The sequence below is a fragment of the Podarcis cretensis genome (assembly GCF_951804945.1).
Source record: "Podarcis cretensis genome assembly, chromosome: 8".
NCBI classification, from domain to species: domain Eukaryota; kingdom Metazoa; phylum Chordata; class Lepidosauria; order Squamata; family Lacertidae; genus Podarcis; species Podarcis cretensis.
In genome coordinates, this window is record NC_137177.1 from 42,684,479 (window position 1) to 42,709,574 (window position 25,096).

At 43.8% G+C, this 25,096-nt stretch overlaps 1 protein-coding gene and 1 long non-coding RNA gene across 2 annotated transcripts in view; one reads left to right on the top strand and one right to left on the bottom strand.

Moving 5' to 3' along the window:
• NFATC3 (nuclear factor of activated T cells 3) overlaps window positions 1-3,936 on the bottom strand; it is a 55,415-nt gene extending 51,479 nt beyond the window's left edge. Inside the window, exon 1 of the mRNA XM_079988276.1 lies at window positions 3,475-3,936. Coding sequence (XP_079844402.1) covers window positions 3,475-3,619 — 145 coding nt within the window. The 5' untranslated portion in view covers window positions 3,620-3,936. The remainder of the gene's footprint in view (window positions 1-3,474) is intronic.
• A 1,041-nt stretch (window positions 3,937-4,977) lies between these two features.
• Window positions 4,978-14,372, top strand: LOC307223246. Its single transcript, XR_013842046.1, has 2 exons — window positions 4,978-5,942; window positions 14,065-14,372. It is a non-coding gene; the product is annotated as an uncharacterized lncRNA (long non-coding RNA).
• Window positions 14,373-25,096: the final 10,724 nt, after the last annotated feature.

Consider the following 25,096-nt stretch of genomic DNA (forward strand, 5'->3'; position numbering starts at 1 on the left):
TCAATTAAAGATTAAGAATACTGAAATATAGGTGGAACCTGATGAACAAATCACGTTGAAGCAGCTCATTTGAATCAACAATACTTGCCAATCTTTTTTAAACAGTTTTTTCTAGTATATTTTTAAAAACATGAAGTGCATTTTCAAAACTAGACTTCCCAAAATAGCCATGTGCTATTTGCGTATCATCTTCACTAACATCCTAAAGCGTTAGCCTTATTCCTTGTTTCCTTCATTTTCTTGGAGGTATGTGGTTATGCTATGTTTTAAGAGATTCGTAAGTTATTCATTTCACAAAAATAAGTGGCTAACAATGCATTTCCATGCTCAAATTAACTTTTAAGGCACTAAACAGTTTAATACTGGATTACCATATAGTCTGTCTGTATTGAAACCAACTTCCTCAGAACGTGGCGAACTCTCCTTCACTGGAAGTTTTCAAAGGGAGGTTAGATGGCCATCTGTCTGTGATTCTTTAGCCCCATTGCAGGGGGTTGGACTAGATAACCCTTGGGGGTACCTTCCAACACTACAGTTCTATGATTGTGCCCATAATCAAGTTCTATGCACGTTATACAAATATTCTTCAACACAGTACGAACAAGATTACTGTTATCATCACTAACATATAACTTGGTCAAGGATTCGTTGAATGATAAAAGGATATTTTACACTGTGCTCTTCTTTAGAAGTAACCTGCCTCAAAATGTCCATAATCTTCACAGAGGCTTTCATCAAAATACTGCCAGTTTCAGTTCCTTCATACACTTGCTCTTTATTTCCTTTTTCGTAGCTTGTTCATAATCAGGCAGTTCACGATTCCTCAATTCTAGGTATGCAGCTTTCAGGACCACTGAGGGCCAAGGTGATTTGAATATACCGTATTTACTCAAATCTAATGCTCACTTTTTCTGGCCATATAAACGTTGCAAAAATTAAGCTGTGCATTACATTCAATGGCACATTTACATTCGCCAACAAATATGTTTTTGGTTTCAAGGTTCTGAAAACTGAGGTGTGCATTAGATTTGATGGTGCATTAAACTCGAGTAAATACAGTATTTATCTTCCACAAGCAGTTTACTTCCTAAGACAACAGCTTGACAGATTCACCACCAATTCCTCCATTTTCACACTACTGCATAGCCTTTGGCATAGCAGACTAGTCTGTTCAGGTTTGTGTCCCCCAGAGGAATGTTGTATTTTTTTTTATTTTTTTGGTAGTTGACTTCTCTTGTGTTTAAGTGGTTTATTTTTCTATATTTTTTTCTTGGAGGATAGAAACTTCCTACACTTTTTCATTACAGTACTTGCATAATTCTTACAGACCATATACACTAAATTACTTCGTTATCCCACCTGCCATAAATAAACTACCTTAAAAAAACTGCCCAAAATAAACCAAACACCTCCAGAAAACAGAATCATAAACCAGTGACTTCCCAGAAAGTTATGGAACTAACAGACCACATCACAAATAAATAGTCTGAATGCCAGCTCTCCCAGTAGGCTTCTTGGTTTGAGGCTTAAATTTGCTAAGTTTGGTATTTGATTTGACATCAGTTTGTAAAAGCACCAACCATTCAAATAAAAGCTGGCTGCAGAATCCTCAGTTCAGCTCACTTAATGACCATTTGAAATTTGCTTTATCAATGAAATATTACAGCTGGGCACCCCAACCACCCACCCCTTTTCGTATGCAAAGACAACTCCAGATACAACCTCCAACCACCCCTCTCACTACCCGCCTGCTGCCTTAACGCCGCAGGAACCTCCAAGAACACAGAGTTCATAGCTAAGTAGTAGAGGATGTGTTTTTCATGTGCTGAGGTCCTAAGTTCAATCCCTGACAGTTAAGAGGATCTCATATGACAAAGCTGGGAAAAACCTCTGGCCTGAGTCACTACCAGTCAGAGGCAGCAATAGTGGGCTACATGAACCAGTTCAGTATACAGCTGCCTCATGTGTGCAAAATACACTATGTTCAACCCAAGTTATTTTCTATCAGCTTCACAGAAGTTTCCAAAGAGGATATATACAGTCTCCCTTACCAAGAGTTCAACATCTCACAACACTTTCTGGGATCTTTGAGCCCAAACAAAACATTCATTATTCTTTCCTCATTCAGGACCTGGAGAACTAACAATCTTATTCATGCTTACTCAGAAGCAAGCTTCATTCTCTGATCCATCTGTCCTTGAGCATTTGTGGGGAAGAGAACTGATGGGGTGGGGTGGGGTGGGGTGGGAGAGAATGTCCAGAATTCCATAACAAGAGTATAAGGTTCAATGGGACTTGCTTTGAAGAAAATGTACGAAAGACTGAAGCTACCGTAAGAGTCAAATCCTATGCATAGTTACAGAGTTCAATGCTACTTTGTCCCCTGAGAGTGCATACAATTGTATGCATTTTTTACACTCAGAAGTGAGCCCAATTTTAGTTTGTACGCTCCTCCAAGCAGGCACCTGTCCTGCTAGTGTTACCTAAGAAAATAACAATTACTCACTAGTGAAATGTGCGTAGCATTTACAGCAGACATATGGCTGAATCCTATGTGTGCTTACTCTGAATCACGTCCCACTAGGTCCAACAAGATCTATTCCCATGTAGGCTTATTTTGGATTGCCCCAAGCATATATTTAAGTCACTGAATTGAACCAAATAAGACATGCAGCTTGATCATACGCACACTGATTCTGAAGAAGATTTGACCATGTTTATTAATTTTTTTAGTAGATATGGGTTGCAATAGGATACACTCTTAATCTCGAATAAATTTATTCCGTCTAGAGTTCCTCGCTCATGACCTCGTGGTCCAATTCCACGCACATCAATCCTGTCACTGGGGTCAATGTCACTTTCTTCCAAGTAACTTAACATACACTTACGCAGAATCAAGTCAGTGGAACCAAAAGGGGCTTACTCTATGCGTCCACAATATATACACAGCAGCCACGCCCTGTGACCCGGATCCTACGCACGCCGGCCCTGTGACCACTGGGCCTTACTCCCGAGTAACCTTACACTCGTCTACTCGGAGAAGTTTGTTATCAGGCTTCAAAGTTCCGCAAGAATCTTTTGGGGGGCTTCTGTTACAGCAGAATTGATTAATTACAGACAAATTAAACGTGCGCTGAATCGCAGGGCCACCATCACGCGCACACCCCTCACCAACCCTAAGGCCAGCGCGACTCGGGTAGGGAAATCAAGGGCTGCAGCCAACCAAGACCTGCTCGGAGTAGTCCCAAAGAAATAAAAGGGCGTGACTAATTCAGGTCCGTTAATTCCCACTGCTCTGCTCCGAGTAGGACTTGGTTGGTGGCAATCTTCTTCCCCTACCCCGCCGCACCGCCCCGAAGCCCCGTCGCGTCCGAAGCGGCTGGAAGGAGTTGCAAAGCTGCCGCCTCCCCCCCCCCCCCGCCCCGGGCCGAGCCAGAGGGCAACAGGCGAGCCAGCCTGGTCCGCGAGACGCACCTGCTGAGGCGGCGGCAGGCCCAAGCGGCTGTGGCAGTGGCGTCGTCGTCGACGGCGGCCCCGGGCCCGGCTGCTGCCCGTCCTCCCCGAAGATGAGCCTGAAGTCGAACTCGTCGTTGGCGCCGCCGCAGTTTGCCGCAGTCATCGGGGGGCGGGTGGGGAGCCCTGACCCCGCCGCCGCGCCGGGCTTCGTTGGGCTGGGCTGAGGCGAGGACAGGGGGCTGGGAGCGAGGGGGGGACGAGGAGGGGGGGAAGGGGGGCAGGGCGGGCGGGCTGCGGCGCCCCCCGTCAGGGCCGCCTCATAGTACTGCGTAAGAGAGGAGGAGGAAGAAGGGGAGGAGGCGGCAGAAGCAGCGCTCCGGGCGGCGAAAAAGCGGCTTCTTCTTCCACGGTTTGGTGGCGGCAACGGCGACTCGGCGTCCTCGCAGCTCCTGAACTCCCGCCTGTCACTCACAAGTACCGGAGGGGGGGAGGGGAGGGGAAAGGCGATTAGAAGCCGCTGCGAAGGCCACGCCTCCCGGGTCTCCGCGCGCCGGGCCACGCCCACTCCCCTCACGCGGCACCTCCGCCATCGCGCCACGCCCATTTCGAGCCCTCCGCTCGCTTATTGGTTGGCGAAAGGAGAAAAGAGACGAGTGTTTTCAGGGGCGCTAACAGTGCGGGCTTATTGGGTTTTTTTCTTTTCTTTTTACATCTTCCTTTGCTTGATTAGAATATCCTATTGATTATTTGGGATTGTATTCTCAAAATTTAAGAAACATTTATTTAAAAACAACAGTGTATGCATACACAGAGGTGGAGCCTCTTGGCTACAATCGGGCTCACCAAATTAGGATTGCAGACATTTGCCTGGGAATAAATCCATTTAATTTTTAAGGATTAAATCTAGGTTGCATTGTGCTACTGTGCAAATTGTTATAGCACAATCTTAAGTGAACATAAACTTCAGCAGATGTATGAAATGTAATGCTCTGTTGCAGTTATATTGGATTGCATCCAACATTAGTCATGCTCAGAGTAGTTAAAGCATTCGCAGTAGGGAATAAAACTATTGTTTCTCTTTTGTAGACCCAAATGAAAATAGCAGAGCCACACAAACAGCTTGATTACACGTACAGAGCGCTATCTTTCTGTTACAGGTCCAGAACTCTTTTTCACCCAGATCCTTGCATTAGCAGCACCACTGATCCCACTATGCATATCTACTCAAAACTAAACAGAGCAAGGCCGAATGTTGGTCAACAACAAAAGATTCCACAAATGACACATTATCATGAGCAAGCTTTGGACTGCTCCGGACCTCCTCATCAGCCTGACAGGGTGTGTTAGGCTGACAGAGAGTGACTGAGGCAATCTGAGCAACATGCTCAGTAAGGATTTGAATCCTGGTCTTCCATACCCCAGTCTTAAACTCTAACCATTTTACACAGCACTGTTTCTTTATTTACTCGGATTCCAATACAGCGACATACAATCAATTAAAAGAAGATACTGGGTGCACGCTTACGGAAAGGGACTACCTAAAAAGCATGGGGATAGAAATGTAAAGGAAAATGATTATTTGGGGTGGCGGGAAATACGCTTTAAATGTATAGCATTTAACGTGAAACCTGCTTATAACTTCTCTACTTTGAGCGCAGAATGAGGGGAACAGAGGTATGATCACCGCAAAGCCATGCAACCTCTTAAGAAATCTGCTTTTCGTTTTAGAGTTGCTGTTTGTATGCCGTTTTGCATTGATTCCTATGTACTTCCAAAGCTCTAGTCCCTCATCAAGAGGATTCGAACCGCAATAAGAAGCCGGAAGTGTCTTTGTCAACCACAGGCACTGGGCCCTTAAAGAGCAGTTCACTCCACCCGCCAGCTGTCCGCTGCCCTGGCTTTACTGGCACGCGCGGGCCCCGCCTCCTTTTTACGTCACGCTCTCGTCGCAGCCAGTCTCTCACAGCCGTTGCTTTTTAGCTTAGCCACACCCGTCAGCCTCTCCTTCCGCCCGTCAGGAAAGACTTTTGTCCCCGGGCTCCTCCCTCGCCCTTCTCTCGTCTGGCTTTCCCTACGCAAGCTAAAGCGGTTTGCCCGGTGACGTAAAAAAACGGCCAGAACATTTTCGCCTCGTGACTAGAAACCAGTAGGAATTGTGGGTTCAGCTGTTTTGGTGGACTACGACTCCCATCATCCCTAATGGTCGCGCCGCGCTCACTGAGCCTGACGGGAGCTGTGGTCCAACAATGTCTGGTTTAAAGAGACCTCCTGACTTTGCCCTTTTGGGGAGCGAACTCGCTTGTTTTGTGAATGCAGCACAAGCAACTGTCCACGGGCACACCAGATGGTTTATGCCCGTTTAGTTAGATTCTGAGATGACTCAAGCCAAGCCTTGACGGGAAAAGATGAAGGTGCCTCCGAGTATATAGAGAGTGCCTTTTCTGAGCTGCTGTTGACAGCACTGGCCTAATCCTATTTCCCAAGAAGTAAGTCCGACTGAGTTTAGTATTATTACTCTTTAAAAAAACACAGTACCTGGAACAACTCATCGGGATCCCCACAAATTATTATTTATTTAAAAGTATTCTAATAGCTCTTCATAAAAAAATTACAGGGTGGTGGGAAATTGTGAATAAAATAAATTCATACAACATATAAACTCACAAATAAACATAACAAAACACAGCAAGACAAAACAACCCCAGCTCCTGAAAATTTGAAAACGTTCCAAAAACCACCTATAATCTAAAAGGTCTGTCTTTTCGGCTGGGAACTCTGCCATCAAGTAATTCCTCAGTACACATTTCGCGCCTTCTCCCTCCCCATGCCATCAAAGAACCTGGATTTGCACCATGAACTGCCCAGAGCACTCTGCAGGTCAATAAGTTGCAGCCACACTTGGAATATACTTGTGTACAATTCTGGTTGCTTTTTGGTTAAGAGGTAAGGGGGAACATGATAGAGGTGCAAAACATTGTGCTAGGTTTAGAGAAAGTAATATTGGAACCCAATGAGGCCATCAGATGGAGCTGAATGTGGGACAATTCAGGACAGACAAAGGGAAGTAGAGTACTTCGTAATTTAGGATGAAGGCATTATGACACTGACCGTTTTATTTTCAGTTCCTTTCCTACTGCTCCCTAACATGGAATTTACCTTTCTTAAAAATTCACTGTACTGATTAGATGGACCACTGGTATGATTCTGCAGGTCTTTCTTTTTGTTCTAAAATTGGGTGTTTTTCTGAGCTGGCATCTGACACCTTCCTTAGCTCACCTGCAGCTGTACAAATAAAGCTATTCTCTCTTTCTGTCCTCCCTGCCCCCCCCCTTTTTCACTGTTGTGTCTCAAGGGATCTGCTGCAGATCACCAGATGGGGACTTTATGTTTTTTTCAAAGCACTTGGATTATTTTAAGTGCTAAACAAATTAGAAAGAAGGGGTGGGCCTGAGCCAATGAGGCAAAAACACAAGTGATAATGGCAGCAGGGAGGGAGGGTGGGGAAAGTACTGCTTGAAAGAGAAGCTTGATCAAGCATCTTTTTCTTAAGATCGGGGGGGGGGGGCAGGGACACGGAATACTCAGTGATGGCACACTTTGGCACATATGTCCAGACCCCTATTCAGCAAAATAAGCAGAAGGGTTCCCAAATGCAGCCAGGCTGGCTTAACATATTTTAAACTTTAAGAAGAAGCACTCTTTGAAGTGGGGAGGAAGATGCTAGTATTCTACAAGCAGGGCTAAGCTCAAAAGAATCCCCTTTTCAAGCAGTCTCGCAAAAGGTGGGTTGGATTGTGGGCCTGGTTTTGCCTATCTACTTTGAAAGGGGCTTCTCTTGAACAGCAGGATGCTTGTAAAATACTAGCAACCCTCAGTCTCTCCACCAGCACCCCATGAGGAAGGGAGTGCATTGTTGCAATGCCTTTCTTTCTGCCCAGGTGGAGGAGGGAGGGAGGGAGAAACCAAGATTTTACAAGGCTCCTGCTCAAGAGAAGCAAATGAATACGCTCCCTATTGTCTCTTTCAGTGCCTATTGAGGATCATTCTTTTTCAACAAGCTTTTATTTGGAGAGTTCCCTCCCAGTCTTGTATCTATTTGAAATTGTTTTTATTGTTGACATTTTTATTGTTAAATCACTTTAAGAGGTTTGATAGGAAGTGATTCATAAATAGAATGGAAAAAATAAATCTAAAAAGGTACAGTATGTGTGTTTGAGAGGGACGCAGGTGGCGCTGTGGGTTAAAGCCTCAGCGCCTAGGACTTGCCGATTGAAAGGTCGGCGGTTCGAATCCCTGCGGCGGGGTGCGCTCCCGCTGTTCGGTCCCAGCGCCTGCCAACCTAGCAGTTCGAAAGCACCTCCGGGTGCAAGTAGATAAATAGGGACCGCTTACCAGCGGGAAGGTAAACGGCGTTTCCGTGTGCAGCTCTGGCTCGCCAGATGCAGCTTTGTCACGCTGGCCACGTGACCCGGAAGTGTATCCGGACAGCGCTGGCCCCTGGCCTCTTAAGTGAGATGGGCGCACAACCCCAGAGTCTGTCAAGACTGGCCCGTACGGGCAGGGGTACCTTTACCTTTACCTTTATGTGTGTTTGTAAGATCGTTAACTCCAGAGTCTAGAATTATTATTGCAATGTTGAACATCTTCCAGGAAGAGGGAAACATTGCAGTTGTGTTACTGTAGCTGGGACCTTTCATTTATTTCTCTATTTTTACTATTTGGAGTTGACTTGCACGTCTCGTTAAGGAATTTCTTAATACAGTGACATCCTCAAGGCAACTTTTGACTATTATGCCAGATGAAATAAGAGCCCCAACTATCTCTGCCTGCCAACAAGCAATTTCAAAAGAATGGTTCCAAAATCCATGGACAAGCAATACCTTTATTAGGTCCACCTAAACTGTCACAAAATACTTAGTGAGTGAGCTTTTGAGTTCTTCAGAACACCTCAGCAGGCTGGATGTTAAGCAAAGTGAGGGAGAGGGAGTAAAGCTGGCTTGATGTTGAATCCACAAAGCCTGTTTCATTAGCCCCTTGGTGTGACGTGATTACATAGAGATTTACATTTGAGTTGAAATAAAAAATTTAAGGTCTTTTATATATATAATAAATGTTCATAAATGTACCAACCAAGCGCATACAAAGATGTGTGGACCACATGTCTGGAGCAGCACAGGAGGACCGCCCTGAAACCATTTTGACTCCCAAACTGAACAAATGTTTTCTCTGAAAGGAGGGAGGGGGAGGGGGAGCCTCCCCATCGTCTTTTTGTTCACAAATCCTGTCTTAAGGGTATGTCTGTGTATGAATAGGGTGAGCCTGTGACCTGGCTCAGGAACTACCTGTAAGTATTTGTCATTACAAAAGACTGGCCAGGCTCCCCAGGGTATCCAATCAAGTGACCATTAACAGGTGATAAACAATGCACTCAGATTTCTGTTGTAGACCACCCTTTCTGTAATGTAGGTATGATGTATGGGGGGGGGGTGTTGGACTCCAGGGTGGGCAATTTAAAATGTCTATATAAGGGCGGACACACCTTTGTTCTGGGTCCTCCACCTTTCCTGCATGTGAGGGGAGTACCCTGTTGCAACAGTTCAATAAAGATCAGAGTTACAAGCTGCTTTGTTTCTCAATATTCTCTGGTTGGCCTCTGTTATTTTCTCTGACCAATGGAGAACCTACAAAGGACTCTATAAGGGCTCTTGTGTCCCCCATAAGGGAATAAGGGCAGATTTTTGTTTATTACAGACTGCTACCTGAAATTTATTTCTAACCCTACTCTTAGAGCCACCACCATAGCTAATCTAAAGGTGCAACTGATGCCAACTGCAATTTTAGAATATATTTTTCAAAAAAATCTCTCATTATTTTAGTCTCTACCCTTGCAGCAGTAGTTCTATAGAGGACATGCCACATTATTTTATTGCTGTTTTCGGCAGTTAATACAGATTTTTCAGATCCAGCTGGGAAAGCTAATTGGTCTGAATAGCAGAAAATTGATTTTTCTGCCAGCCTCTTATAATCAAGAGACCCTATTAGCAGTGGCTGAATTCACCATGGCAGGCCTCTAAAGTGAGAGCCTATTTTCTCTTCTCAGCAGTATGATAAAGAAGTAGATTTTGTTGCTACAGTGAACATTTTCTTTTGTTGCAATTATTTCTGGTTTTCTCATTATTGTTCTCTGATGTGACTCTTGGCTGAAACAGTACAGACTGATGGTGAGTTTTATGTTCACTTAATAATCATAAGGCACTGTCTTGTAATTGTTCTTTTCACGGCCTTTGCTATTTGGTGGAAAATGTTAACATCAAAAAAAAGTCCAGTGTCCATCTGTATTAGAAGATGAGAGATAATATCCCAATACTTTGACTAATTTATTTCCTAATACTCTTATTTCAGTAGTTACTCTTGAGTAATCATGCTTATATTCAGGGTCGAACTGGTTTCATATTAAGAGATGTTTTAAAATGTAAGAAAATAGCACTAAAATGAAATACAGGATTGTCTTTAGTAGTGTGAACAGCTGTCCCTATGATTGACTGTGGTCCTCATTGTGTGGACTTAAGATACAGGGCGGGGGTGGGGGCAGGGGCAGGGTGGGCTTTCTAAACCATGCACACTATTTTAGCATAAGAACATTACTGCCATATCCATCTTTTTATATTAATCTAAAAACTGTTCACTGCACACAGAAAAATTATATTAAATAAATTCCATCTTATTGTTAGAATGATCTTTTTCTTTTTTTGAGGGGACAGGTTTATTGCTCAGAAAAGTGATTGGGCTCAAAAGAGAAGCTAAAGTGTAAATATCGCATTGTTGATTCCCAACTGTGTAATGTGATATGAGCTGTAAGAACAGCTGCCATATCATTTAACAGCAAAAGAACCAGATTAATTAAAATATAGCTGTTTGAATTTGCTGAATGTGATGATCTGTATATGCAGCAATGAAATGATTACAGCTAGGCTGAAGCTGATGCTATTAGAAACAGTCTCACAGTAATCTGACTTAATTTAGTTTTCTCCTCACCTTGTAGCTTAAAAGTACAGTATGGCCTGACTGTCACTAAGAAAGGACAGGATGAGTAACCCATCCTCTTCCTCCCCTCTCCACATCCCGTTTCAGGCCAGTTGTGATTTTTCCTCATGATCATCTATGTCCAGTTCAATATTTTAGTTTGGTTCAGTAATAGTTTGGTTCAGTAATAACGACAATTTATGGAAGAGGAACAAACTTTCTGCTTCCACAGCCCTGCCTAGCCTCCCCTCAACTCTGGCATCTTAATGCAGTATGCCCAGGATTCATTTAACCACATTTTTCTGCTATGGTCCAAATTAGGAGACTGCAGTTTAAGCACTAGCTAGATCCCTGATTGGCAAACCATGGTTTGGAATTTTGGGTTATAGTCAGAACTTAAACCCACAATTTCCCATTTTGAATATGTTGTAGGGCTGGCCCAAGAAGTTTTGCCACTAGAGATGCCACATCCCCTCATCTTATTCCTTGTACAGAAGCCAACTGGATCTGTAGCTGAATCCTACTTCAGCACTAATGATGAGAGAGTACACTACACTTCAGTGTACAATGATGGCAGTAGACTAGCTTAGGGGCTGCAGAGCACAAGACATGTAGTTCATGCAGCTCTGTTCTCCAACACCTCACTTGATCTCCCCAGGCACCTACTGCCTAAGGCAGCTGCTTCACTCTGCCCAATGGTAAGGCTGACCCTGAGATACTGGTGTGATGAACTCTAACAACATTGTATTAAGCCATGAGAGAGGAGAGAGCCTAAGCACTTGATTGCTCTCTCTCTCTTAGGAAACAGCCTAAGCACTGAATTGAGGTAGTGGGTTTTTACCCCACTCTTTTGCTGAAAGAGCTCCCCACGTAGCTTACAAAGATTGTAAGACAATCCCTGCTCCCCACGTAGCTTACAAAGATTGTAAGACAGTCCCTGCCCTCAGGCTTACAACTGAAAAGACATGACAGGAGAGGAAAGGAGAATGAGGAGGGAGGGGAAAGCAAGCTCAGGCAGTGGTTCTGAAAGTGACAGCTCTTAAACCAAGCAGCTGGAGTGGAAACAGTCCAGGTGGTCTGAATGGAATAGTACAACTAAGTGACAATTGAGTGTCAAAGCAGAGTGTCAAAAGCAGCTGTCTCTCAGTAGAGGCCATTGAATAGCCTTACTGAATATCTCCCCCTGCTCTGCAGTCTGATGGAACTGGTGCTGTTAGTTAACAATTTAAATTGCCCAATGCAACTAGATTGTGGATGTCTCAGGCAAAAAACCCTTTTGCTTCAACTTGAGAGTTTTTTTCAACTGGAGACTGTTTTTAACCTGTGTTGTTGCTGCTGTGTTGTTGACTTGATGAGATGCCCTTGTGAATAAAAACATGACATTGGACTCCAATTCCTATCAGCCCCAGGCAGCATGGCCAGTGATCAGAAATGATGAGAGTTGTAGTTCATCAACATCTAGAGGGCACCACATTGGCCACCCCTTCTTCCACCAATTTTGATAGAATATATAGTACATTTTAGCTCTTGCTAATCTTCCAACCACACCGTGACATCTGAACTGGCCTCCCTCTGCATTTGATCCAGACTTTGCCACATTGGATCTCTCACACATTCCAGGGGCAATATGTGACGTGCAGTAAAGACTGCAGCAGTTCTCCTAGTGCCAGGACTCTGGTGTAGGTACAGGAAAATCCCTCTTGTTCTTTAGTGAATATCAACAAAGCTGTGTTTGCCTGGGATGCATAGACTGGTAGCTACTCCAAAGCAATGCTGGGTGTGTCCTCAGCTTCAGATTATAGTTCCATTATCTGCAGGAAGGCTAGGCTCAACATTTAGCACTATTTTCCCCTCAGGTGTGTGAGAAGTTATTATTACTATTTCCAACAGTCTCTTACTCCAAAGGAAATGCCTGGTTGGCACAGGTGTGGCTTTGCTTGACAATAGAACCTCACCTGAAGCACTAAGAAGGCCTCCGGTTTCAGTCTGGAAATATCAGAATGGCAGCTTTGCCAATGGAAACCCAGCCAAAGCAGTCTCTTTGTGGGAAACATGGCCTGAGGTAATTAAGCTTTGACAACTCCTTCTGAAGAGCAGGCAAAGTAGAGCAAGAAACAAACGAAAGGCACAATCCAGCAGCCAGGAAAACCCTTTTGAAATGAACAGGAATATTACTGGTGAATTAGGCCCTCAAATGCTAAGTAGGCAAAGACTGGGAAGCCTCATGCCTGAGGGGCCAAATGTGGCCCCTCCAGGCCTCTCTGTCTGGCCCTCAGAACTCTTCCCAGACCATGTCCCCTCTCCCCAGGCTGTGCTACCTCATTCCCTGAGTGTTTCTGCCAGGCTGGAATGTGCCCTTGAACTTTCATAATGTTTCTTGCTTTCCTTGCTGGAGGATGAAGAGAGGAGTATCTGAGGAGGTGTAGAAGTAAGCATACTGTATAAAGAATTTAAAAATCACATTTGTTTCACTGTGCACTTTTTCCTCTGGCCCTGCTCACCACCGGCATGTGGCCCTCAGCTCTCACCCCTAAAGTATTCCAAAAGTATATAATAACCTTACAGTGCAATCCCATACCTGTATATTCATCCAGAAGCAAATTCTACTGAGTTGAGGGGAAGGCTTGCTTCTGAGCAGACATGACTAGGGTTGTACTGTTAGAGTCTTGGGAATGGGGAACCTGTGGACCTTCAGATGCTGTTGGACTCCAACTCCCACCAGCCTCAGCCAGCATGGCCAATGCTCAGGGTTGATGGGAGCTGGAGTTCAGCAATGCCTCTGAAGGGCTGCAGGTTCCCCATCCCTGCTTAGGAGAGTTGGTCTTCCTTGGGAAGGCTGTTGCATACCACGGGTGCTGCTATCGAAACCCAACGCCCCACCCTCTGGTGATAGCCAGCATCACTCCATTTGGTGGAGGCACTCACGGTTCAGTTAGGTACACAATACATATGTGACAAGGTATTTTTTCAGGTAATGCATAAAATTACAGGAAGCCTAAACTGAAAAGTGTTACAGTTTGGGTTTATATACCGTATTTTTCGCCCTATAGGACGCACTTTTTCCCCTCCAAAAATGAAGGGGAAATGTGTGTGCGTCCTATGGGGCGAATGCAGGCTTTCCCGGGCTTCCTGCAGCTCTGCGCCACCCTCCGGATCCCGGCGCGAAGCCACGTGGGGCTCCGGAGGGTGGCGCAGAGCTGCCTGCGCTCCCGGGCTTCCTGCATTCCGAAGCCTGGTGCACGCTGAAGAGCGCGCCCGGGCTTCACGCACCTCTCCGCAAGCCTGGGGAGCCTGGGGCGCTCCCTAGGCTTGCAGATAGCAGGCTGCTTCCCCTGCGCCTGCCCCATGCCTGGGGGGGGGAATAATTTTTTTTCTTTATTTCCCCCCCAAAAAAATTAGGTGCGTCCTATGGGGCGGTGCGTCCTATGGGGCGAAAAATACGGTAACCTGATGTCACAAACAGTCCAATTACATATTTTAATCACCTTTCTTATGCAGCATGTATGCTCCGATGCCATAACAGCGATCTCTCATGCCCTTACCTAAATGAAGTTGACCTTATTTTCTCCATCTTCCTTGGCCCAGACAGGATCCGGGTTGATGCACATCTCTTCAGATGAGGCAGGCTGTTATCAGCAACTTCTGATGCAACAGTTAGTCAAGGAGCCAAAGAAGACAACTCGCTCTCTTCTCAAGGAAGCTCACAACTTCAACAAGGGCACTCATTCAAGCCGGGCCAGCAGCCTGTCTCTCTGATCTATTATGCATTCCCACTCAAAATATTGACTGTTACAAATTAATAATTTGTATAAGAAATATATCAATAAATCCAAGGTTATATACCTAAAGTTACTGGTAACCAACGGATATAACTAATCTGCTTGGTCTCTTAAGATCAGTCAACCCAAAATTTGTCCTTTTGTTTTCAGAGCTGTGCACAGAACATATGAAGAAAGCGTGTGAAAGAAGCTTTTGGGGGCTCAGAGTTTTTCTAGCATCAAAGCAACATTTTAAAAAGATGCTGGTGAAATTCATCATTTTAAATACACACACACACATTTTTATTAATTTTCACAATAAACAAAATCATTACATTAAAGAAAAAGAAATAAAATGAAACATTTAAAATAACTGTATACACTTAGTATTAAATCCACATTGTGGGATTACTTGAATCCCCCGACTTCCCTCCACTCCCTCCCCTGGTTCCTTTGTATTATCTTCATTTATGCATGTCAATAAAGTCTTTATCTCTAATTACCTCCAAATTTAAACATTATCCATAGCATTACAAGTGTTTTTAAAATCCTGCCAATGTATTCACTTCCTTACAGTGCTTTTGTAAATATGCAAGAAACATTTCCCATCCTTCTTTATATTTGTTACCATCTTGATTTCTAAGTTTCCCAGTTAGTTTAGCCATTTCCGCATATTCCATTAACTTAATTTACCAATCTTCCTTAGTGGGGTCTAGCAATATTTCAGCGGCCGTTGTTGGATACCGTATTTTTCGCTCCATAAGGTGCACCTGACCATAAGGCGCACCTACTTTTTTTGGGGGGGGGGATTCAAGGGAAAAAAAATATGCGGCTCTTGGGGGCTTTTGCGGGAGGTGGGGGAAGTGAGAGAGCCTCGCTCTGTCCCTTCCCGCACCTCCCGCAAAAGCCAGGGATAGCAGCACGAAGCCTCCCCAGGGCAGCAGGATGAAGGCTCCCCGCTGCCCTGCGGAGGCTTCGCAGGCTACCCCAGAGCTGCTGGACCCAAAGAGCAGGTCGGGGAGCAGCGGAAAGGCTGCGCACAGCCTTCCCGCTGCTCCCCGGGGCTGGTGGTGGGGGAAGCGTGGCTTTCCCCCACCGTCAATCCCACAAGCTCGGGGAGCAGCCTTTCTTTACATTTCACTTATTTTCCCTTGTTTTGTACACTTTTGCCAATTTAATCATTGTTAAATACCACCTATACATCATTTTCATATAATTCTCTTTAAATAAGGTTGTTGTTGTTGTTGTTTAGTCATTTAGTCGTGTCCGACTCTTCGTGACCCCATAGACCAGAGCACGCCAGGCACTTCTGTCTTCCACTGCCTCCCGCATTTTGGTCAAACTCTTTAAATAAGGTACAGGCCGTAAATTTTATATCATTCTTCCATAGTATTTCCCAATCTGCCATTTGAATATTATTTCCCACATCTATTGCCCACTTTATCATAACACACTTGACCTCTTCATCCTTAGTTTCCCATTCCAACAATATATTATACATTTTTTATAATAATTTTCTATTATTTCTCTCTGGAAATTTGAAATTTCATAGGTGAATCCTTTCTTTTTATCATTTTTAAATACTTCATTTAACTGAAAATATTATAACCAATATGTTACCTTCCCTTTTATTTCTTGAGATTCCTTCGATTTTAATTGATTATCGATTTCTCTTAACAGCTCTCTATATGTTGCCCAATTAGTTGTGAAATTCAGCATTCAAGGGAGTTCTACATTCAGCACAGAAGGTCATAGGTGACTTTTATTTAATGCACGACATCTGGTTGTTTTAATAATTCCCTTGGCTAATCGCCAGTGCAACGGTGAAACATGAAACTCCTGGCACAAGTAAATAATGCTAACTTGGAGAGAGGGAGAGAGGGTAAAGTATACAGCACTGAAGCTTTGCCTCAACAGCTGGCCCCACTCAAGAATTAAAATCTTTACTGTTAGTTGAAGCATTTGTTTAAAAAAAGGGATTTCATAGTCATAACTTTTATTTGTTTTAAAGAGTTCAGATGAGATGTGAGAAGATGCTGTCAAATGCAGACTCTCCAGAGTGCCTCTGCTATTGACTTCGCCTTTTCTTAAATATATATATACTAAATTTCTGATCAATGGGACATTTGTCCTACAGCAATAATGGCTACCCACAAGGTGAGCCGGGATGAAAATATATCCCACATAAAACTCAGAGAGGCCATGGAGTCTCTCATAAGCACTTTTTATGGCCTTCCTTAGGAAGTTTAACAGCTCCTCAGAAGTTGCAGGGGTAAGATTAGCCTACTTGAGTCCTGTTACCTCCCCCCACCCTCTCTCACACACACCTTGGTACATTTCTGATATGAAACAAACACTGCCTTTCTTTATTGTTGGGTTAGCAGTCTACCGCACAAAGCAGACATTACTTCATAAAGTTCTCTGCTGTTTTATATTTCTGAGATTATTAAGGGGCAGACAAAAATGGCTGTTTCCTTACAGGGTCTGCCTCTGTGTACAGGTCAATTTGAGAACCAAGGGGCCTAATGATTGAGGCCCAGCTTTTAATATCTCCTTTGGCTTATTTCACAAACAAAAGCTCCAACCAAGAAACTGAAGTAAATTTTTTTAAGGGAGAAAAGAAATGAAAAATGGGATAGAAAATAGGGTTGCCATGTGTCCTCTTTTTCCAGGACACATTCTTTTTTCATGGCAATCCATAGTTAAAAGTAGAAGTCGGCAAATGTGTCCTCTTTTTTGCTCTTCAAAATATGGCAACCCAACTATATCGTTCATGATATGGCACATTCATATACGCACTAGTAATTATTCACTGAAAACTATTAATGAAGACAGTTCCTGCCCTGCCCCTTAATCAAAGGATATCTAAATGAAAAATATGTACCTGAGATAAAAAAAATTAGATCATTGCAGTGCCTTTCATCAACTGAACTGTTCTCTGCGATCTTAACAATTGCGGCTCTTTATTCTGGTGCCAGCCGAGAAGTTTGCATAAGGTGAAGATAAAACAGTGGAGACCTTGAAAGGGTCAAAGGAGGAAAAAAAACAAGGAAGCAAAACTCAGTCATATCTAGAAAGTATAAAGTAACAACAGATAAGTGGCTTAAGATCCAATAATGAAAGATACTATACCGAAGTAGGGCCTAAGTTATGAGGATATCATAGGGTGGTATCCATTGAAACCATACTCAGAGTAAACACATTAAAATCGATGGAGTCAAGTGTGTTATTTCAATGGGACTACTCAGAGTAAACCTAATTTTAGATCTTACCAATTGGGTATATATAGAAATACATAAGGACCAGGACCTGCTATGGGTACTTTCTCCTACATCTAAAGCTTATCTTACCCTCTCCTTTGCAATATGTTTGACAAGTGTACTGGGCATTAAATTAAACCTTGATCTGCCCTGTCTTGGTCATCCCAACATGCTTGAGGCATGCTGTCCACTTCTGGTTTTATTTTTATTTTTGGAGTACTCCAAGTACATTTAGCACTGCCTGAAGAAGAAGAAGAAGAAGAAGAAGAAGAAGAAGACAACGACGTTGAAATAGAGTACATAGCCCCCAGGGAGGGGTGGGGTTAGTGATGTCACCTATTTCTAGCCAATCAGCACTGTGCACAGCCTTGTTGTTGTTGTTGTTTAGTCGTTTAGTCGTGTCCGATTCTTCGTAACCCCATGGACCAGAGAACGCCAGGCACTCCTGTCCTCCACTGCCCCCCGCAGCTTGGTCAGACTCATGCTGGTAACCTCGAAAACACTATCCAACCATCTCGTCCTCTGTCGTCCCCTTCTCCTTGTGCCCTCCATCTTTCCCAATATCAGGGTCTTCTCCAGGGAGTCTTCTCTTCTCATGAGGTGGCCAAAGTACTGGAGCCTCAGCTTCACAATCTGTCCTTCCAGTGAGCACTCAGGGCTGATTTCCTTCAGAATGGAGAGGTTTGATCTTCTTGCAGTCCATGGGACTCTCAAGAGTCTCCTCCAGCACCATAATTCAAAAGCATCAATTCTTCGGCGATCAGCCTTCTTTATGGTCCAGCTCTCACTTCCATACATCACTACTGGGAAAACCATAGCTTTAACTATACGGACCTTTGTTGGCAAGGTGATGTCTCTACTTCTCAAGATGCTGTCTAGGCCTGTCATTGCCCTTCTCCCAAGAAGCAGGCGTCTTTTAATTTCGTGGCTGCTGTCACCATCTGCAGTGATCATGGAGCCCAAGAAAGTAAAATCTCTCACTGCCTCCATTTCTTCCCCTTCTATTTGCCAGGAGGTGATGGGACCAGTAGCCATGATCTTCGTTTTTTTGATGTTGAGCTTCAGACCATATTTTGCACTCTCCTCATTCACCCTCAATAAAAGGTTCTTTAATTCCTCCTCACTTTCTGCCATCAAGGTTGTGTCATCTGCATATCTGAGGTTATTGATATTTCTTCCGGCAATCTTAATTCCGGCTAGGGATTCATCCAGCCCAGCCTTTCGCATGATGAATTCTGCATATAAGTTAAATAAGCAGGGAGACAAATTGCAGCCTTGTCGTACTCCTTTCCCAATTTTGAACCAGTCAGTTGTTCCATATCCAGTTCTAACTGTAGCTTCTTGTCCCACATAGAGATTTCTCAGGAGACAGATGAGGTGATCAGGCACTCCCATTTCTTTAAGAACTTGCCATAGTGTGCCATGGTCGACACAGTCAAAGGCTTTTGCATAGTCAATGAAGCAGAAGTAAATGTCTTTCTGGAACTCTCTAGCTTTCTCCATAATCCAGCGCATGTTTGCAATTTGGTCTCTGGTTCCTCTGCCCCTTCGAAATCCAGCTTGCACTTCTGGGAGTTCTCGGTCCACATACTGCTTGAGCCTTCCTTGTAGAATTTTAAGCATAACCTTGCTAGCGTGAGAAATTAGTGCAATTGTGCGATAGTTGGAGCATTCTTTGGCACTGCCCTTCTTTGGGATTGGGATGTAGACTGATCTTCTCCAATCTTCTGGCCACTGCTGAGTTTTCCAAACTTGCTGGCATATTGAGTGTAGCACCTTAACAGCATCATCTTTTAAAATTTTAAATAGTTCAGCTGGAATACCATCACTTCCACTGGCCTTGTTATTTGCAGTGCTTTCTAAGGCCCATTTGACTTCACTCTCCAGGATGTCTGGCTCAAGGTCAGCAACCACACTACCTGGGGTATATGAGACATCCGTTTCTTTCTGGTATAATTCCTCTGTGTATTCTTGCCACCTCTTCTTGATGTCTTCTGCTTCTGTTAGGTCCTTTCCACTTTTGTCCTTTATTATGGAAATCTTTGTACGAAATGTTCCTTTCAGATCTCCAATTTTCTTGAACAGATCTCTGGTTCTTCCCATTCTATTGCTTTCCTCTATTTCTTTGCATTGCTTGTTTAAGAAGGTCTTCTTGTCTCTCCTTGCTATTCTTTGGAAATCTGCATTCAATTTCCTGTATGTTTCACGATCTCCCTTGCATTTTGCTTGCCTTCTCTCCCCCGCTATTTGTAAGGCCTCATTGGACAGCCACTTTGCTTTCTTGCATTTCCTTTTCATTGGGATGGTTTTCGTTGCTGCCTCCTGTATAATGTTACGAGCCTCCATCCATAGTTCTTCAGGCACTCTGTCCACCAAATCTAAATCCTTAAACCTGTTCCTCACTTCCACTGTGTATTCATAAGGGATTTGACTTAGATTGTATCTTACCGGCCCAGTGGTTTTTCCTACTTTCTTCAGTTTAAGCTTGAATTTTGCTATAAGAAGCTGATGATCTGAGCCACAGTCAGCTCCAGGTCTTGTTTTTGCTGACTGTATAGAGCTTCTCCATCTTTGGCTGCAGAGAATATAATCAATCTGATTTCGATGCTGCCCATCTGGTGATGTCCATGTGTAGAGTCGTCTCTTGTGTTGTTGGAAAAGCGTGTTTGTGATGACCAGCTTGTTCTCTTGACAGAACTCTATTAGCCTTTGCCCTGCTTCGTTTTGATCTCCAAGGCCAAACTTGCCAGTTGTTCCTTTTATCTCTTGACTCCCTACTTTAGCATTCCAATCCCCTATAATGAGAAGAACATCCTTCTTTGGTGTCACTTCTATAAGGTGTTGTAAGTCTTCATAGAATTGGTCAATTTCACAGCCTACCTTTCTATAAATTCATTAGTATTATTTAGTTGACTAATACAAAATATTTACAGGTGACTTACTCTCCCCAGACCACATACCTCACTGGTCCTCCTTCACCCCCCGAATGGTTTTGCCTGACTGGCATGTGCCCTTGAGCTCTGCTAATGCCCCTTGATTGACTGGATGGACAATACAGGAGTGTGCATGTGTGTAAAACTAGCATACAACACAAAGATGTATTTACAATCATTGCTCCACCCACTTTTGCCTTTGGCCCTGCCCAGCATTGGCATATTTCCCTTGGAAGGCTGCTCAGAAGGGAATGCAGCCCTTGGGCTGAAAAAAAATTCGCTGCCTCTGGCCTAACCTACCCCACAGGGTTATTGTGAGGCTAAAATGAGTATGGCATAATAATGTTTGCCTCCCAATCCAATCCCAAAGCAGGTAGTCGCTCCTCAGAAGGCATGTGTGTGTAGCTGATTCTCTCCTTCACACACAGCTACATCTGTGTGTGTGTGTGTGTGTGTGTGGAGATCCAGCCCCCGTCTCCCTTTTTATGATCACACCCAGGCCAAGGGGCCTGCGGAAACATTTTCCCTCCTTCATTTTTTTTGTACCTTTTGATCAAAGCGTCCTATTTGATCCTGCTTAGGTGACGTGAGTCAAGGGCAGCAAGCGCTTGTTCTAAAAAGGAAGCCAGCTGGGGGAAAGTCTCAGCTAGCAGAACTGTATGTACCCACGAATTCCGCCAAGGCAATGGCATCGAGTGGTTCTCGTCTCTGACATGCTTCTGCTTGGCAGAAAATGCCGGAGACAGCAACAGCTGCCTTGCTCTCCTGCAGACTCTAATCCGCCAGGTTTACACAGTTGTTGGAGGAAGATTAAAGGCAAAAGCCATAAAAAAAGAAGAAAGAAGAAGAGGAGGCACTGATTGGGGAAGCTGTTCAAGCTCCATAACAAAGGTAGGCCTATGTGCCTGCTCATCGCCTCTGACTCCCATGCCAAATAAGTGCTCATAATTGAAATAGGATCCAGAGGGCTGCCGTTTTTGTTTTGATTTGTATCTTACCACCTCTGCCACTGTGCTTTTAATGCCAGCTTTCCATGTAGAAATTCAAGCATGTTGCATCCCCCCTTTCCTTAAAGTTTCTACCCCTGTAATAATCAGGAAGTGGAATCTGTAGATCGTGTTCTTTTGTTTCTATGCTGGAGTTTGGCAGCAGACGAATGGCCCATTGCTGACCAAACTACTGGGAAGGTCAGTTCAATCCTACGTTAAATATCTAATGGAAGGTACAAGCACACAGTGGCAAAATTTCTGTCGGCAGCAGGGAGGCAAGAGAACAACTCAGCACTTGAAACTGGAAGGACCATCTTCAAGGATTAACTTGAGAGTATTGTAGTTTTATATGATAGTTTTTAATATTGTACTTCACAATCTGTTTTGCTCCAAGATTCTTGTGTACTGTATGCTTTATTATTTTTGCTCTATTGACTGTAAGAAATTGATTGATGTTTAAATGGCTGTAATGCTAAGCACATTACTTACTTTTGAGTAGAGATGGGTGGATCTGTTGATTTTGGTTTGCCTCGTTTTTTCCAGTCTCAAGTTCAGTTTGCCACATTTCCACATCCGTTTGCAATTTTTTAGAAAACAAAGTCTTCACAAAAATATGTCAGCATCTTAGTTTGCATTTCTCTTAATATAGTCATACTTTCCTGCCATTTTGCCTAACAAGCCTTTTCCTGTATGATTGTGCATTTCCGTATGATTCTCATTAATATGCATTTATTTTGGTTTGCAAAATTCAAAGAACTACAAATTTCAAAGAATAGATGCTTACTGTTTTCTCATGGTTTTGGGGAAGCGAGAATTAGGTAGGTTTACAAAAAATAATAATTCAAGAGCCAAACTAAATTTCCCCACCATTTGTAAGTAAAAATGCATCAAAAAGTATATATAGTGAATTGTGGATACATATTTTTATGTTTTCTTTTTCTGAACATAATTGAAATAATTATTTTGAAAAAGCATCAGGGGAAACGCACATGACTATACATCTATTATATGCGGGTCCAGCCTGAATCTGACTGATTTCAAGGGGATAGTTAAGTACACGTCCTCAAATCTCCCATGTTGAAATCAGGGTGATTCAGAAATGCTTAACTTTGGGGAGATCGTGCTGCTGGTTTTGGCTTTTGTTTGTTTGTTTAAAAAAAGCAAACTATATCAAAGCACAGATTCTCAGGAAACAGAAATATCTTCTGTGCCCAGCTATAGTCACTTCTGTACAATCATAATATAAATGCAGCTTTGATTGGAAGAGACCCTCAAGCTTATTATGACACAAGGCAAGACCACCCACCCTTCAGCTGCCCCCCCCCACTACATCACAGATGGTTCCAAAGAATGCAGAATCCATTTACTAGCAGGAGCCAGAGCAAACTTCCACCCCACCTCCCGCTTTGGGAACTCCTGTGCTGGATTACAGAGACATCTGCGGGGATTTAATGTGAGCAAGAAAGTGCCTGCCAGGCCTTAGGCCAGAATTGTTTTGTGCATATATTTGGGGGCTTAGGCTAGGAGATAGCCCTTTGTAAGCAGAAATTTCCCAAGACATTTTTGAGGCCTGAAGGCAAAAATGCAGACTGTGCTCTCCGTGGTGATAGAAATGAACTGGCTGGGTTCTCCTGCTACCCTGTGCCATCCACACTTAAAATATGGCTCCCAAGGCAGGCTGTCTAAGGCTGTTCCTATGTCCAAATCGGTGCATGTCAGAAGCGGCTAAGTACAGACAGTTTGCGCATCAAAAGTGAAATCACAGGACAACACATTTTAATTTTTAACAGTGTTTCCATTGCAATTAAAATGTTAGCTTGCCAATCTTCCAGAGGCCTTTGCCCACTTTGGCTAGAGCACTGGCATGTGTGAGAGGAGTGTTTATATCCTACACTGCAATCCTATGCATGCTTGTTTGTGAATAACTCCTATTGAATGTTAGCAGTGGGTCAGTAGGATTGTACTGTTAATGACTGCATGCATTAACTGCTGGCACAATTTCTGCTGTCTCTGATGACTACAGTAGCTTTCTTTTTTTAAGGAGGCTTATTTTAAAAAGAAATGAAAAGCAAAAAATTAGGGAAGGGATGTAGAGCAGAGAAGGGGGACTTTCTCCTGTTATATGCGCTCTCTCTCTCTCTCTCTCTGTGTGTGTGTGTGAGAGAGAGAGAGAGAGAGAGAGAGAGAGAGAGCAGGGGGTCTTACCCATAGAGGCTAGTGGCGCGGGGCGCCAAGTTCTGGAGGGCGCCAGGGAAGAGGTGTAAGCTGGACATGGCGCCTCTCAGCATCAGCTCGCTGCCCTCACCCACCTCTGCCGCGCCCAGAGCCTCTGTCTGCCTTGGCCACTGTGGCACAAAGCGGCCAGCTGAGCCGGAAGGAGCCGCATCCAGCCACTGCCCTCTTCCTCCAGCCCCACCAGCAGCACCGTCCTCCCTAAAAAAACTTCGGGAAACGGGGGGGGGGCATCGGAGGGAGCTTTGCACCACAGCACCAGATATGCTTAGGACGGCCCTGCACACACACACACACACACACACACAGAGAGAGAGAGAGAGAGAGAGAGAGAGAGAGAGAGAGAATGGGCAAATCTATCCAGTTCAGTTTCTCTTGGTTTGTCATTCACGCTTAATTTCAGTTCTCCACATTGCTACATCAGTTTGCATTATTATTTTTTAAGGTCCCTGTGAAAATTTATCTCACTTCTGTATTCAGTTTTACCTAATATACACATTTTTGAGAAAATTTCCCCCAGCACAATGCATTTTCGTATGCTGTTTTTACAAATACAACCATTTATATACAGACTTTGATATATGCATTTTTGTACACATTATTTGGCTCGAAAACTGCATTGCAAATTTCAGAGATGGGCAATTTTCAACAGATGGCTGCGTTATGGCTTACATATTGTTTTGGAAATTGTGGATTTGGTAGGTTTGCCTTTAAATGCAAACTGAATTGAATTCTCCCCATCCTGACCTGATGCCTACTCAGATGTGATATTCCTGACCAAGCAGCAGCCATGCAGCCAAATGTCAGCCCAGATGCACAAATTACTGGAACTGTTTCACGTTGACTCCTTGCCAGAACATCTTGCAGCCTGAGCAATAACTGACCCTAGTTGTAGGGCTGTCACCAATGCTGGCCAGCCTGTGTATCTTTTATTAAGTGGGTTATAACAAGCTAAATATGTTATTGGCCTGGCATTCTGCACAGTACTGAATGGAAGGGGCATCCCTTCATTCTGTATGCAAGTGGGTCAAATCATGGCCAGTCTGTTCTGACCTATAAGGAAGTCAGAATGTACCACAGCAACAGGCAGCAATAAATTATACGGCTGGTTCCTGTGCCTGAGAGCTAAATTGGGAATTCTCAAACCTTCTCTCTCTCTCTCGCTCACTCGCTTGCCCTCTTTTCAGGGCTTGTAAACACATTTTAAAAGACATTTTGTCATCTTACACTATTGATTATCAGGCACATATATGGTGAATATCATGTCTGCAAAGAGGAGACCAATCTGGCCCCAAGGTACAAGGAGCTTTCATAGAATCATAGAAATTATAGAGTGGATTCCTATACCCGAATCGGCTCAGATCTTTCCCCAGGCCAGACTATTCCAGCTCCCCAATCTCCTCCCACTCTTCCTCATCAATTACCCTCTCCATTATGTCTCCATG